At 35.5% G+C, this 16,254-nt stretch overlaps 2 protein-coding genes across 2 annotated transcripts; one reads left to right on the top strand and one right to left on the bottom strand.

Moving 5' to 3' along the window:
• The first annotated feature begins 114 nt into the window (after positions 1–114).
• Positions 115–4,824, top strand: LOC311606861 (olfactory receptor 4C16-like). Its single transcript, XM_084798266.1, has 2 exons — positions 115–200; positions 3,753–4,824. Exon 2 carries the CDS (start codon positions 3,792–3,794, stop codon positions 4,716–4,718), a length of 927 nt encoding a protein of 308 aa, XP_084654392.1. The 5' UTR covers positions 115–200; positions 3,753–3,791; the 3' UTR covers positions 4,719–4,824.
• A 6,787-nt stretch (positions 4,825–11,611) lies between these two features.
• LOC311606793 (olfactory receptor 4S2) lies at positions 11,612–12,568 on the bottom strand (the record flags this gene model as incomplete). Its single annotated transcript, XM_084798205.1, has 1 exon — positions 11,612–12,568. One exon carries the CDS (start codon positions 12,566–12,568, stop codon positions 11,612–11,614), a length of 957 nt encoding a protein of 318 aa, XP_084654331.1.
• Positions 12,569–16,254: the final 3,686 nt, after the last annotated feature.

Here is a 16,254-nt window from a genome sequence, read left to right as displayed (position 1 = left end):
TCTGGGGCTCTTCAAATAGAATAAATCCATGAAAGGATCCACCAGACACCCATTTTCACCCTCTTCTATTCTCTACCTTTTCTGGTTTGCTATCTTTCAGATCTTCTCCAATACCTCCAAAACCTACATAGTGTGTGTTTACTATTCTTCTGACTGACATAACCAATCTAAAGTTGTTCCATCTTGTTTGAAAATTTGAGGTAAGTACAATTTTTTTCCTAGAAAATACACTGTATTCTGTTGTTTTTCTTAAGGACATTGAAGTACATGTTAATGCCTGATGAAAACCCAATGGATTGTATTTACTGCTACTTTTGGAAAGGTACGGGAGCAGCTATGGTTCACAGACATGGAAAACAAAACAAGTCTCTGATGGGGCTGAGGACTGGATAGTTTAGTTTTACAATTAAGCTTAGTTGTTTAGTGGTTAAGATGTTTCTAGGTCTGGATAGATGTTTTAAGTCGATAATGATAAGATATGATAGATATTGATTTACATTCAGAATTTTAGACTCACCAAGATAGGAAAAAAGTTTTCTTCAAGGGTGTCAAATACAAATAGCCAAAACACGAAGAATGTAACATTAATATAATTCGTATTGTTTTGTGGTTCTTCTTGATGTAGGTAGCTTATTGTATATATGTATAATAATATATATGTATATGTAAAATATTAATTAAAATTGTAAAAAAAGAAAAAAATTTAAATTAAAATGAAACTAAAACAACAAAAATCCCAAATAAAAATAAACAAAAGTTAATTGAGCAGTCAAAGGAGCATATGTGATTTTAATATTCTCTTTACATGCCTCAAAGGTCAAGGATTCATATCTAACGTTGTAGTGTTAGGGTAGTCATTCCTATGGAAGTCAAGATCTCATGTTATGCAAAGCTGGACAAAGCATTGGATCTTCCATTCCTAGTCACTTAGGAAACTAAGATATTTTGATGAGCGTCAATTTTGTTTTTGCTTAATTTTCAGTTTTGTCTTATCTTTCTAAATGATGAATGCAGTTGCCATCAACTATACATGTTAGATAAAAGGCCACAACAAATTAATTATCTGGAAATATCTTTATAGCCTGAATGACATTAGCAATATTAGATAAGTAGCTCTGCATTCAAAATGTAATACAGAATATTTCACTTGAAACCATTGAGACTTTACATTGCAAAGTCACTGAACTTAGATTTGAGGGTAATAAATACAGGAGATATGTAGATTTCCAACTCTCTATGTACAGAAAGTTTCCTGTCTGACACTTTAAGATAAATGTAGTGTGAATGGAAAAATGATCAAAGAAGGAAGAGAACATTGACTATATCAGTTATTAAATATTTAATGAAGACTCACAATTATTTTCAATTTAATGAAATATGAATCTATGATTTTTTTTTTTTTTTTTTTTTTTTTTTTTTTGGTTTTTCAAGACAGGGTCTCTCTGTGTAGCCTTGGCTGTCCTGGACTCGCTTTGTAGACCAGGCTGGCCTCGAACTCACAGGGATCCGCCTGCCTCTGCCTCCCGAGTGCTGGGATTAAAGGCGTGCGCCACCACGCCCGGCTCCCGAATCTATGATTTTTAATTTATTTTGAATAAGTTCATTAATCTTCTGAATCCATAAAGAAAATATGGTCATTGTAAACATTCATAGTATACAGATTGATGATAAAATTATCAAAAGTTATACAGTCCATGACATGGTTAAAATCATGTAGAATTTGATAAGGGTGAGTTTTTCCACATAATTTGGCTTTGAAAGACCACCAGGTTATTGGGGGTAATTATTTATATTATATCACATTTTAAAGTGAATATTGAAACTCAGATATCAAAACTATGTTTTCTTGTGAACTTGATTATAAATTTTCATAAGGTTTTAAAGTAGTTGAAAAGAGGTCTGGAAAGATAGTGCAGCAGCTAAACACACTTATTGCTCTTACAGAGCACCTGGGTTTGATTACTAGCACCCACACTGTGGATCACAATCATCTACAACCTTACTTAAAGGGGAGCCAAAGCCCTCTTTTGAACTTCTCAAGAACTAGGAACACACACACACATGGGAGGAACACACATGGCGTACCTAGACACGTTCAGGCAAAGCAGTCATGTGTCTCAGAAACTAGGAATATACATGGTATGTATATAATATTCAGGCAAATGTTTATCCACATGAAATAAATTTAAATATATGGAAAATAGTGAAAGAAATATATCTTTCAAATTTGGTGATGTGATGCAGTTACCAAGGGTTAATTAAAGCATATGTATGAAGGGATTTTGTATCTGTCTCAGTTATCAGAATTTGCCTTAGATGAGTTCACAGAACTTACCACAATGTAATGCAGGCATCACAGGGATTAGAAAGAGCACAGTGGATAAGTGTGCCTTCCAGAACACATATAAATGTTCATTTTATATGATTATTTTTATATAATATCCACAACTGGTGATGCTTTTTCATAAGCAAAAGGTAGATAAAGTTTTGGGTTGAGAGTTTGTTATGGGGCATTGAAGACAAGATAGTATAGTTTTATAACCAGGTTTAGCTGTTTAGGGGACAAGATTGTTTTAGATCAAGATAAAGAAGTTAAGCTATTAGAGTTGAGATAGGATAGATATTGAATCTCACTCAGAAATTTAGACCCAACAAGACAGGAAAACACTTCAAACAAGACGGGTGCAGATGGCCAAGTCAGTATGAATGTAACATGTATAGAACTCATTATAAAAAGACATTATTAAAAGAAGATATACTTCATGCTTAAATTGATTATAAAAGTTTCCAGATCTGAAAATAGGTTGAACAAAAAAATCAATTATAGGCTACTATTCATCCCTATTGTAAAGCTGTACTTACCTTCATCTTTGCCACATTCCTGTGACCTGAGACTGTAGAATTTTTAGATGCCTTAATAGTACAATGCTTTGCTGGATATAACAATTGTCATATGATACTATAACAAATTATCCTATATATGAGGATATGTAGTGTGCAAACATGTACTTGTAGATAATATAAAATACCCATTCATTTGGATGTAATCTCAGAGAATATGGATAGTCTAAAATGTGCTATTGGAAGTAGAAGACAAATAGACACTGAGATATTTAATAGTTACTATCAAGAAACATGTTTTCTGCCTATATATACCATTTACAAAATATTATGAAGAATATTTGAAGACCCTACCAGATTATTTGTAGGTGATTAGAATTTATTGCTCATCTTTTAAGGAATATTGCCTAAGAGTGAGTGAAGTATTGATTGTAAATCTATTATATATAAAATATAGTCTATAAAATTCCTATTTTCCAAATTTCCAAAATTATATATATATATAAATGGAAAATAGGAATTTTATAGAATGCGAGGGCTAGGCAACTTTACATCATCATTGCCAAGGACAGTTAATTTTTTCTATATAAAGAAGAATTAATTATATAATCCATTGCCACTAGAAAATTTTACTATGAAACAATAAGGTACATAAATGTAACATAAAGGTTACATTTATTAACCTATAAAATTAATCAAAACCATACTAAAGTCACTAAGCGGAGAGTGCTGTGGAGAAATTGTCAGTTTCATCAGCTTTCTTAACACTAAAAATACCTTGAAATTGAAAACCAATAGTGGGAACAGCAGTTTAATAATCAAGAAGTATAATACTTTTATGATAAATAAATATTTTGTCTAAAATAATCTATCAGATTACAAGGCAAAACTATTTTTTTTATCTTTTGCAGATAAGAGATTTCATACTCTTTCCTTCTTATTCTTGAACCATGCACCTGAATATCAATGTGACCAAGTTCATTTTTCTTGGCTTGACACAGGACCCCAGTAGGAAGAACATAGTGTTTGTCATTTTCCTGTTATTTTATATGGGGACTTTATTGGGTAACTTGCTGATCATAGCTACCATCAAGACAAGCCAGGCCCTTGGGAGCCCCATGTACTTCTTCCTGTTCTACTTATCCTTGTCTGACACCTGCTTCTCTACAACTGTAGCCCCTAGAACGATTGTGGACTCTCTGATGAAGGAGGCCTCTATCTCTTTCAATGAGTGCATAATCCAAGTCTTTACATTTCATTTATTTGGCTCCCTGGAGATCTTTATCCTCATCCTCATGGCTGTTGACCGCTATGTAGCCATCTGTAAGCCCCTGCACTACATGACCATCATGAACCGTCGGGTCTGTGGGATGCTGGTAGCCATAGTCTGGGTGGGATCCTGTGTGCATTCTTTAGTTCAGATTTTTCTGGCCTTGAGTTTACCTTTCTGTGGTCCCAGTGAGATTGATCACTATTTCTGCGACTTGCAGCCACTGTTGAAACTTGCCTGTTCAGACACATATGTGATCAACCTTCTCCTGGTGTCCAACAGTGGGACCCTCTGTACAGTGAGTTTCCTCATGCTCATGGTCTCATATGGCATCATTCTTTATTCCTTGAGAAACCACAGTGCTGAGGGGAGGAGAAAAGCTCTGTTCACCTGTGTCTCCCACATCATGGTAGTCATCTTGTTTTTTGTACCTTGCATATTTATATACACACGTCCTGCCACCACCTTCCCTATGGACAAGATGATATCTGTGTTTTACACAATTTGTACACCCTTTCTAAACCCTCTGATTTACACACTGAGGAATGCAGAGGTGAAAAATGCCATGAGGAAGTTATGGATCAAAAGAATCTCAGATGATATATAAGGAATAAAAATCCATATTGATTTTAGTAAAGAAAATGCTAGTTTTCAGTTATGTTTAGAGTAGTTCGGTCTTAGGGAAGGAAGTTTGGTTGCTTCTAGAGATGGACAAAATGAATGTATTATAAATAAATATATCAAATTACTCTTCTGGAAAAGAAGAGGTAGGAGGAAGATGCAAATATTTATCTCAGTCACATTCTTTTTTTTAAAGATTCATTTATCTACTTATGTATTATATATACAGGGTTCTGCCTGCCTGTACACCTCCATGCTAGAAGAGGGTACCAGATCTCATTGTAGATGGCTGTGACCTGCCATGTTGTTGCTGGGAATTGAACTCATAACCCTTGGAAAAGCAGATAGTGTACTTAATCTCTGAGCCATCTCTCCAGTCTAGTCACATTCTTTTAAATGTCGATCATTATTTGGTCCATGTTTATGTCTTACAACTTATATTTAGAGCCTGCAATGTTTACTGTCTATTTTATTATATATTTTTCTCTATGATGGGTTTGCATTTCTTTATGATGTTTTTATTCAGGTCTTCTTCAATCAAATTAATACATTATATTCACAAATTTATAGAAGTGTTGTTTCAAGGTGCAGTGTGACTATGTTGTATGCATGTATGTGTGTGTCTCTGTGTGTGTGTGCACATGACCATGTTCTTCCTCTTCACACACTTCCTATTCTTAACAACTAAAAAGAAAACATATTGAAACATAATTGTTATTGTGATCATTGCTATGGCTAGATTATATGTGTGAATATCTATCTATCTACACACACACACACACACACACACACACACACACACACACACAGAGTTAAAGGAGATACATACAAGATACATGTACATGCATATGGGTATCCTAGATAATTTACCAAGTAGTCTTCAGAAGATGCTTTGTAGGTTATTTTGTATGCATGTCATTACTCAGATCCCACAATACTATTAAAACAAGTAGAGAGAACTAGAAATTACTCATTTGCAGAATCCTTCTAAGTTTAGGAAGATTACTACTTGTGGCTTTACTAACATTATATGTTTAAATTTAATAATCTGACATCTTTGAGCTTTGGGGAGCATTGTTTCATCTTGAAAAATAAACATGATAATTACTTTTTCTAATGAAAGATTACTATGATTATAGGATATTAAGGTTTGGGTTTGAGTTAAGAATAGATATGTACCACCATATGGCTGCTGGGAATCAAACCTGGTCTGCCTTAAAAACTTTCAAAATAAGTTTATTGTTTGAAGTGTTACTAGGTTATAGACGTTGAGTTATTAATCCATTTCTAGTTCCATTCCTCAAGATTTCTGGCTCAGTCTGATACCATGTAAAAATGCAGGGTCATGTTCCAGACACCGAGGATAGAGCTGCTTCTATTGTCTTGCCTCCCCTGCAAACATTGGACTGAAAGTGTTCTGAATCATGAACCATAATTATCTTTTCCTTCTTTAACATGCTTCTGTCAATATTCTGTCACAACAATGACAAAAGTGCTAATATATTCTATACATGTCTCTAACTCAGATATAAATGTTTATGTGGACTGGAATTTAATAGTGTAATTAATTATGCTAGGAGATGTGAAAATAATAATGAACAACCTAATCACATGGCATACTATTCTTTTTTTTTATTAATTTATTCTTGTTACATCTCAATGGTTATCCCATCCCTTGTATCCTCCCATTCTTCCCTCCCTCCCATTTTCCCCTTATTCTCCTCCCCTATGACTGTTCCTGAGGGGGATTACCTCCCCCTGTATATGCTCATAGGGTATCAAGTCTCTTTTTGGTAACCTGCTGTCCTTCCTCTGTGTGCCACCAGGTCTCCCCCTCCAGGGGACATGGTCAAATGTGAGGCACCAGAGTACGTGAGAAAGTCATATCTCACTCTCCACTCAACTGTGGAAAATGTTCTGACCTTTAGATGAGAGAAGCATAAGAGAATAGCAAAGTAGAAAGATCCAGAGGGTCCTAGAAACCTACAAGTAGAACATTATGACAGGAAGATTTGGGCCCAGGGGTCCCGCTCAAACTAAGGCACCAGCCAAGGACAATACAGGTAAACTTTAACTTTAAACCCCTACCCAGATCTAGCCAATGGTCGGCATACTATTCTTACTATTAATACAGAAATTGTTATATTGCAGATAGGAATTATCTTATAGTTCTCAGCGCAACCAGCAAAGAGTAGCTGGAGCATAAATGGAAATATTAAAGTTAAAGGCACATTATAGTAATGTGGATAGTTGTTGTTTTTGTTACTATACATCAACACAGCTGTACAACATTTATATCATAGGTATATATTCATAAAGACCACATACAGAAATGGTCTACAAATGGCATAGCATTGATAGCCATGACTAACATGATGCAGGCTTAGAGTTATCAGGACATGAAGTGTGTGGGATGTACAGCAATTGTAATAGTCACTGAATTTTGCTGAGCCAATAACTCCTTGCATCATCTCATTCACCCCAAGGACATGCACATCTAAGATCTTTCTCAAAATCGTTGTCAATTATGATGTATACCGCACTATTTCATTTGTTTTTTTAACCATCATCTTCACTTTTGTCCTTATGTTTAGTTCTGGCTGTGATAACAGAACACTTGCTTTTTTTATATCATAATTATCCCTACTATAACTCCTAAATTATCTTTTGGGAAATACAGGCATGATGAATGTCATGTAATATGGGTGGTTCCAAGTCAAGGTGTGGGAGTTCTTTGCTTTGTATTACTCTAGCTATTAAATCGATGATGTCTACCTTGCATTGGTACAGAAAAATGGCCAGCTTTCAAACTGTAACCTTTGAAGAGAGGAGATGGCCATTGTGGACTTTTGTATTACTTTCATTCTCTGAGATGGTACACAGGAAAAGTACACTACATGATCTGCAGCACTGACACACTTGAGCTTCTGCCTGTTCATGGTCCATGCACAATGAGCACAACAATGTTCTTGCCAGGAAAATTGGGAAATATATGTAGATGTGCCTTGCACATGTAGATTTATTGAGCTATTGGCCATGAATAAAAAGAAGTTCTAACACTTTCACTTGAGGCTTGCATGAATTTTTGAAAAATATAAAAACTGTACATGTTGCAGACAAAAATCTTTTTAAATATACATATTTCTGAAACTGTAATTCCATGTAAACTTCCCCACTCACATATTACTTCTGAAATATATATATATATCCTTAATTATTATATATTCCACCAATTAAACATTTCAAATCAGATGATGAACATTTCTAATTTCAAGTTTGTAAATGAGATTCTACTTACAACTGCACTTAAAAAGTATAAGTGTATATTCATGTTGTTTTACTGTATGTAGCCTATGATTTAGTATGTAATAAAAATACAAAATTTTGAGAAACAATAATAACCTAAAATCTTTTAATTAGGAATGGTATAGGTTTTAGTAAATACCACTGATCCAGATTGTACTGGCTGAGGCTCCGTAATTCTGAAATGCCACTGATATTTATTAATGCATGAGAAGTAATTATCTTTCAAATTGGGGAATTTCTTAAAGCAAAGATAATGAAGATAAAAATTGTTTGAGTACTCTGAATTAAGAGAACTTTGTGATGTATTATTCTTCCAAGGTAGTTATTGATGAACATTACTATATAGACAGAAATCAACCCCTGCAAATCTCCTTTAATAAGAAACTATGAAAGCTATAGAAAGCATGCTGCTTTCAAAGTCAAAATTTTATCAATAATTTAAGCAGGAAAAATTCTTTGAAAATGAACATTCTTGTACATACCTTTTATATATTAAATTTTTATTGCTATACTTCTATTTTTAATATTTATATTTTGGTTTATTAAAAATATTATTGAAGAATCAAATATATATAGTTTTGTTTGTTTTGTTTTGCCTTGTTTTAAAAATGTACAGTGTAGCATCCAAAGGGTCCTAGAAACTTACAAGAAGAACATCATGATGGGTGGATCTGGACCCAGGGGTTCTGCTCAAACTACTGCACCAATCAAGGACAAAATATGCAGTAAGAGTTGAACCCCTACTCAGATCTAGCCAATGAAGAGGACATTCTCCACAGTTGGATGGAGAGTGGGGGCTGACTCTGACAGGAACTCCAGTGCCCCATATTTGGTCACTTCCCCCTGATGAGGGGGCCTGGTTGCACTCAGAGAAAGGATAAGCAGGATACCAGGATGAGACTTGATAGGCTGTGACCATATAGTGGGGAAGGAGATCCCGCTCTGTCACAGACCTAGGGGAGGGGAATAGGGTGAAAGAGGGAGGGAGGGAGGAACGGGAGAATACAAGTGATGAGGTAACAACTGAGATGTAATCTGAATAAATCAATTAAGTAAAAAAATGTACAGTATAGGAAGTTTTCAATATTGTGAAAGCTTCTGAAATTAGAAAAATGTAGAGATGAAGAAATGACAACTCCTTAGGTACAAATTGTTAATCTTTACTGAATATGCAACATAGAAAAAAAAGAAGGTTTTGTTGGGCCTTTTAAGCTGTGTCAATGTTCTCTTTACACAAGTTTGCCCTGTCCTTATGCAGTAAGAAGATCCTATGGCAAAATAACAAAATACATTATAAATACACAATGACTATGGTGATGGATGTCCTAATTTATTTGCCTTTTGTATTCATTTTCATTCTTTATGAATGTTGAACCATCTATACACATCAAATAATATAATTCCATTAATAGTGCAATAAAACTGGAAGGGAAAAATAAAATTGGTGAAGCTATCTCATTCTGGGGAGTATGTTAATACACGACAATAATAGGGATTCCTTTTATTTGTCGTTACAGTTTTGGTGTACTGGGCAGGATCTCTGGTTCCACTATGCTTTATAGCTGATGTCCAACCAATGACTAACCAAACCTGAAACCCACCCCATAAGAGAAAGCCAAGTACTGAGACTATTAATGATGCTTTGCTATGCTTGCAGACAGGAATCTAGCATGGCTGTCCTTTGAGAGGCTTCCCTCAGCAGTGGATGGAAACACATGCTGAGAATTACAGCTATACATTAGGTGGAGCCCAGGGAGTCTTGTGGAGGAGCTAGGCATGGAGGCAAAAAGGTTATAATAAGGTCCTGGAGGGGACAAGAACTCCACAAGATCAACAGTGTCAACTAACATAGACCCACAGGAGTTTACAGGGACTAAAGCACCAACCAAAGAGTATGCATGGACCTATGGTCCACACACATGTTACTGATGGGCAGCTTGGTCTCTGCATGTGGATTCTCTAGCAAGCATTGTGGACATTGTATCTAATATGGATTCTGTTGCCTGTTTTTGGATATCTTTCTCCTAGCTGGGCTGCCCTGTCTGGACTTAGTGAAAGAGGATTCCTTAGTCCTGATTTGATGTGTTGGGGTAGGTTTGTAGGGGAGGATCCCCTTTTCTGAGGAGAAGAGATGGGGGAAGGGAGAAAGGGTGAAAGGGTGGGACCATGAGGAGAGGAGGGGGCACAGCTGTGATCAGGATGTAAAATGAACAAATGAATAAATTTAACAATTTTTTTAAAAAGGAAAAAAAATTAAAAAGGAAAGTGTATTGAAAGCCCTTCAAGTATCTCTAGCCCCTTTGTAAAAGATGCTACATTTAACAGACAGGAACACATTGTTTTCAAAAAGGGTCTACAAAGTGACAAAGATTTTACTGTGATTTTTTTGTTTCTAAATTATATAGTAATGTATCCTTTTTGGAAAATAATAGGGACTTTAGAAATGTAAGAATTTAGATAAAGAAATGAAAAGGAGGTACAAAGATCTAGTCAAGTTTCAAATTTTGTTTGCATGGAAAGAAGGAAGCTTCTTGTAGGATTATCTGATTCAGGTAATGATTCAGATGAGAGGTCTCATTCTTTTATGCTGCCCTGAGATTTGCAAAGTAACCCAGGTTGAAGATGATATCCTGATCCTCATCCTGACTCTTCCCCTACCACATCCCCCACCCACATATACATTTTTTTTTCAGAGTTGAGGTTTCAGGCATATCCAGTGAACACATTTTTAAAAAATCACGTGTTTGTAATAATGTTATTTTTTAGGAATTATAGCCCTTCCCACAAGTAATGTATATTCCATCCTCAGTTTCATCCAAGCCTATGTATAGGTGGAAGTAGTAGTATGGATGATTCAATTTTAACAAAATACAATGAAACAATGATAAAGACACATTTGCTCCCAATAAATCTCAGCTGGTGGATCCCAGTGAAGGGAATGCTGGACTCAGAACTTTATGTCCAAAATAAAAATGGGATGAATGTGATGGCATAATGAAAAGAAGAATCTCACAGTTCAGTTTGATCTTTTAATTGCTGGAGTAAAGGGAAATCATTAATAAAGAATGGAAATTTACCAAAATCAATCAATGAAAACTAATCTTTTGTCTCTAAAATATGTTATTTTTACATTCTCTGCCAGCTGTCCCCCAGTTTTAACATTATAAGCTTAATATGCTCTCTCTCTTTTGAAATCATGTCAAGAAGACCTTAGCTTGGATGTGGTGCTTTGCATGTGTATGAACATTTATGCAATCTCTAAATACCACATATAAAATGAAAGAAACAGCCTTAAGTATTTCAATAGTTTGTTCTCACTTAAAACAATAGATAAGTAGGAAGAGCACACAGTAATGGCTTTTATAAGAGAATTCTTTGTCATTCACATTTCATAAAATTACCTGACCATAACATATTATTATATGTCATGAGTATCATACTTTATTTCCGTATAACACAGAGCCCCGTCATTTCTCTCCTGATTCCTATGACATTGCTGTTATTGTTTCCTAAATAATGTCATTAGTCAAGGGTGAAGAAATTGAAGATTTACAACTTAAATGATAAATTTGGCTATTTCCCAGGAGTCTCCCAGGAAACCTTTCTAGTCCACAGCTTCCTCATTGCATTTTTTACTTCTGCATTTCTTAGAGTATATATCAGAGGATTCAGCATGGGAGTGATAATGGTGTAAAATACAGCCACCATCTTGTCCTCTGAAAAGGTAGTGTCAGGCCGCATATACATGAAAGTACAGGGACCGAAAAAGATGATGACCACAGCAATGTGGGATCCACAGGTAGAGAGCGCTTTGCGCCTGCCTTCTGATGACTGCTTTCTCAAAGACACGAGAATAACTGTATATGAGATTAACAAGATGACAAAACTTCCCAGTGCAATGGTACCACTGTTGGCTGTTACAACAACACCAACAGTGTAGGTGTCTGTGCAGGCAAGTTTCAGAACAGGGTGTACATCACAGAAGTAGTGATCGATCTCATTGGGTCCACAAAAGGGGAGCTGCACCACCAGAGCCACTTGGACAATAGAATGTAAGAACCCACCCACCCATGTTCCTAGTAACATCTTATTGCATCTCTCCCGGTCCATGATAGTCATGTAGTGGAGGGGTTTACAGATAGCTACATACCGATCATAGGCCATGACGGTAAGGATGAAGATCTCAGTGCAACCAAAGAAATGAACGCCAAATAGTTGTAACATGCACCCCACATAGGAGATAGTTTTTTTCTTCACTAATAGGTCAACAATCATCTTAGGTGCTGTGACTGAGGAGTAGCAAATGTCCACAAAAGATAGAAAGTTAAGGAAAAAATACATGGGAGACTTGAAAAGATTGCCCAAGCAAACGGTCAGCATGATGAGGAGGTTTCCCAGAAGAATTACCATGTAAAAGAAGGAAAACACCACAAAGCATACCTCTTCAACCTCTGTGTTCTGAGAAAGACCCAAGAAAATGAATTCAGTGACATTGTTTACTCCTTTCACGACATAAGTCCTTGAGGCCATATTCCCAAAAGGACATTAAAATACCTGAAAGGCAAATAGAAAAGTCACCAACATTCATTTCTATTTCAAAACAAATAAATACTTATAGTGACTGACGGTGGACGTTGAGCACTTATGTTCCTCATTCTCAGGTTTCAGTTTAAGTGCGTATATTCTGAACAACTTACCTCAATGTTATATCCTGTGATTTTTCAATGCAGGTGGGAAGTGAAGTCCAAAGACATAAGACCAATTCTTGTGGTCTCATGTGACTTTTGCAGAACTGTCTCTTTTCTACTTTTTACTTCAGCTTCTACTTTTTATGCATCAGATTCTAAATGTACTTTTTGCTTATTTTGTGTTATATTTCTATTACACTTCAAACAAACTTCCCTATTTGAAACTATGGCAATACTTATATACCCCCAAATGCTTGCTGTATTGTTGTACAGAAATGAGAAAATTTGGTCAGATTTGCTCTGCTTCATACTTCCCTTCCTGGATGTCACATCTGCTCAGAATTCTCAAGTAGCACAGTTCCAGTGATTCCTGTAGGGTTCCTTTCTCCTAAAAGTTGGATCTTCTAGAAGTAAAATTATGGCCTTCATCTGATCTCAGAAGTTCAACATCACTATGTGATACTGTAAAAAGAAACTTAAATTAGACATATTTGACTCTGAAATAATTCTACTGACACCCAAATGAATCATTTAACTTTATGAAACTTCCCTTATTTAATTTGTGATATAATGAATTCTTAAGTCATTATCATTTGTCATTAAAAGCCACATCTACAGTGAAATTAAATCACTCCATAAGCTTAAAATAGCCGAAAAATTCTGAGGAAGAGGAAAGATAAAAGAATATGCAGCAATATAATAAATATTAATCATAATAGAAGGAGAATCTTGTGTGGATGAAGTCAGCGCTGCCTACTTGATCAACATGGAAGTAAAGTCCCAGGTAATTTCTTTAGCTGCAAATGGAGTTATTCTAGAATTTCTCCCTTGCCTTGATATTTAAATGTCTACCTGGAACAAAGACATAAACAAAAGAGGAAGGAAAGGCTCTGCTTTTTAGCTCAATGTTTCTTCATGCATCCTCTTATTTCTTGCTTTATGTTAGCTACACCATACCATTCGGTGTGGAAACTGTGAACCCCATAATTCTGGAAGAGGTTATTTTTCTGTTGGGCTGGAATGAGTCTCAGGAGAGGATGAAGTTATTTTCAACAGAAGAATCTTTAGTGGTAGAGCTGCAGGCATTCTAATGAGGTGTCATTGATGTGGAAAAACAGCTATGGATAAATTGGGATTAAGACAAGTTCTACATTCCTTGCTGTAGTGAAGGCTATCCCTTGGGAGCATATCTCTCAAGGTCTGCTGTGGCTATGTCTTTCAGCCACAGAACCCTCCATTTTCAGTTGTCTTTTGCAGAAAGAGGGGGCCAAACCATGAGCTTCTGAAAAGCCATGTGTGCTGTGAGCCTTCAGGTCTTTGTCCTAGTATTGTATAAAAGTCATGATAGATCTATTTCCTTTTGTGTATTACAAATTAATGGGGAAATGTAGAAGAGAGCAGCAGTAGTCTAATCAGATTTTAATCAACATCAATTCCATGGCTTTATGAACTGGCACTCTTCTACTGATTTTAAAATTACAAATTATTCAACACAAATGACCTCATATCGCAGAAGTTTAAAGCAATTGTTATATTATTTGTTTTCCTAGAATAGATACTCACATAAAAACTTGATACTATTCCTCTAAGTTCTAAAGCACAGAAGAATGGGGGAGGCACCCTTTTTCTAAGACAGTGTGTATAAAAAAGCCTACTTTTCAGCACTTCAGACTTAATGATGTTCTTTCCAATGACTAGTACTTTTATTCCCCTTTATGATTCACTATGTCTAAGGATATATATATATATATACACACACACACACACACACACACATACATGTCATTGTCTTTATAATCCCATACTTCCTTTTTTTCCCCAAAATCCGGGGTATATAAATATTATGATAAATTAAAAAAGAGATGTCATCCCCCTCCTTTCACAAACATCCTTTTCTTAGTTTGAAAAAGAGAAATCTGCTGATATATTTCAAATGGGTTTAACTCACATTATTTCTTTAGGTTCTCCTTATACAGTGTAGAAATCCTAAATACTTACGAGCAGCTAATAACAGAAAATCCTTAGTCTCCCAAATGCAGGATGGCAGAACTGAATCTTCCTTGTTCTGCATCCTCTCACTTACTGAAATCTGCCAGGTCATTGGGCCTTTGGTAATAAATGTTTCTTCTGCTTCTTATGTAGTCTTGTTAAGGAGAGAAAAGAAAACGGTAATGAGCTTGGGGAAAAGGTATTCCCAGAGTCTTTCTGCATGGTCAGAATAAAATTGCATGCCTAAAATTGACTTTAAATTGTAATGTCTATTGAACTTAAAACTAAATAAATATTTAATTAACAAAAATAATTGGAGAAATAGGCACTCTTTTGTTTGTTTGCTTATTTTTCAAGACAGAGTTTCTCTGTTGCACAGAGCCTTGGCTGTCCTGGACTCTTTTTGTAGAGCAGGCTGGCCTTGAACTCACAGAGACCTACCTTCCTCCGCCTACTGAATGCTGGGATTAAAGGCATGCATCACTAAGTCCAGCTTGAAATAGTCACTCTTAACATATTTGGTCAAGCATGGTAGTGCAACTTTTGATGCTAGAACTTGGGATGCAAAGGCACGAGGTCTCTATGAGTTCAAGGCCAGCCTGCTCTACACAGAAAGTCCCAGGCAAGCTATAGCTACATAATGAGACCCTATCTCAGATTAAATAGCCAAAAAACAAAGAAAGAAAGAAAGAAAGAAAGAAAGAAAGAAAGAAAGAAAAGAGGGAAGGAAGCCCAGAGGTAGGAGATGAATTGAGGTGAGGTGTAGCTAAATGATTCACCTCAAAACTTATGGGCATATATACCCACACACAGTTGAGTATTTAAACTCCATTAAAATGTCATTGACAGAAAATAAAAATAAAGAAAATTAAAACATAAAGATAAAGTAAAGCACCACAACTTTCATCACAGTTCTGGGGCCTCTCAATGACACATTAGTTTTCTCTTTGACTCCTAGGCAAAATATTCATACCAAATGGGGTAATTAGGAAGAGTCTTTGTTTCTGGAATAAGTGACATGATTTTATGGGTCTGTTTTACTCTTATAACATAATGTTATGGAAGTTTATCATGTAATTGAATTATTGGAGAGTTGTCCTTGTTTATTGCCAAATGGTATTCTACTCTGTAGTTATTCCCTTGTGGGTATTTGGATATTTGTATTCCCTGCTTAGGGATAAAATGAACAATTCTTCTGTGAAACTTATGTGCAATTCATGTACGCGCACATCTTTGGTTTTCTTTAATAGGAACTGTAAACATAAAAAGAATGAAATTATATCATTTGCAAGAATGTGGATGGAGCTGGATATCGTTATAAGAAACAAAATAGCCAGACAGAGAGAGAAAATATATAACATTTCACATTTTCTCTTTAATGGAGCACAGCTATTATCTATCTATCTATCTATCTATCTATCTATCTATCTATCTATCTGACTGACTATCTATCATATATCTATCATCAGTCTATATATTTATCTATCTATCTAGAAGAGGAGGTATGTATAAAAAGATTCTAAAGGGAGCTGAGATAAA

This window comes from Acomys minous (assembly GCF_964271855.1).
Source record: "Acomys minous genome assembly, chromosome: 10".
Lineage (NCBI taxonomy): Eukaryota > Metazoa > Chordata > Mammalia > Rodentia > Muridae > Acomys > Acomys minous.
This window is presented reverse-complemented; position numbering and strand designations above follow the sequence as displayed.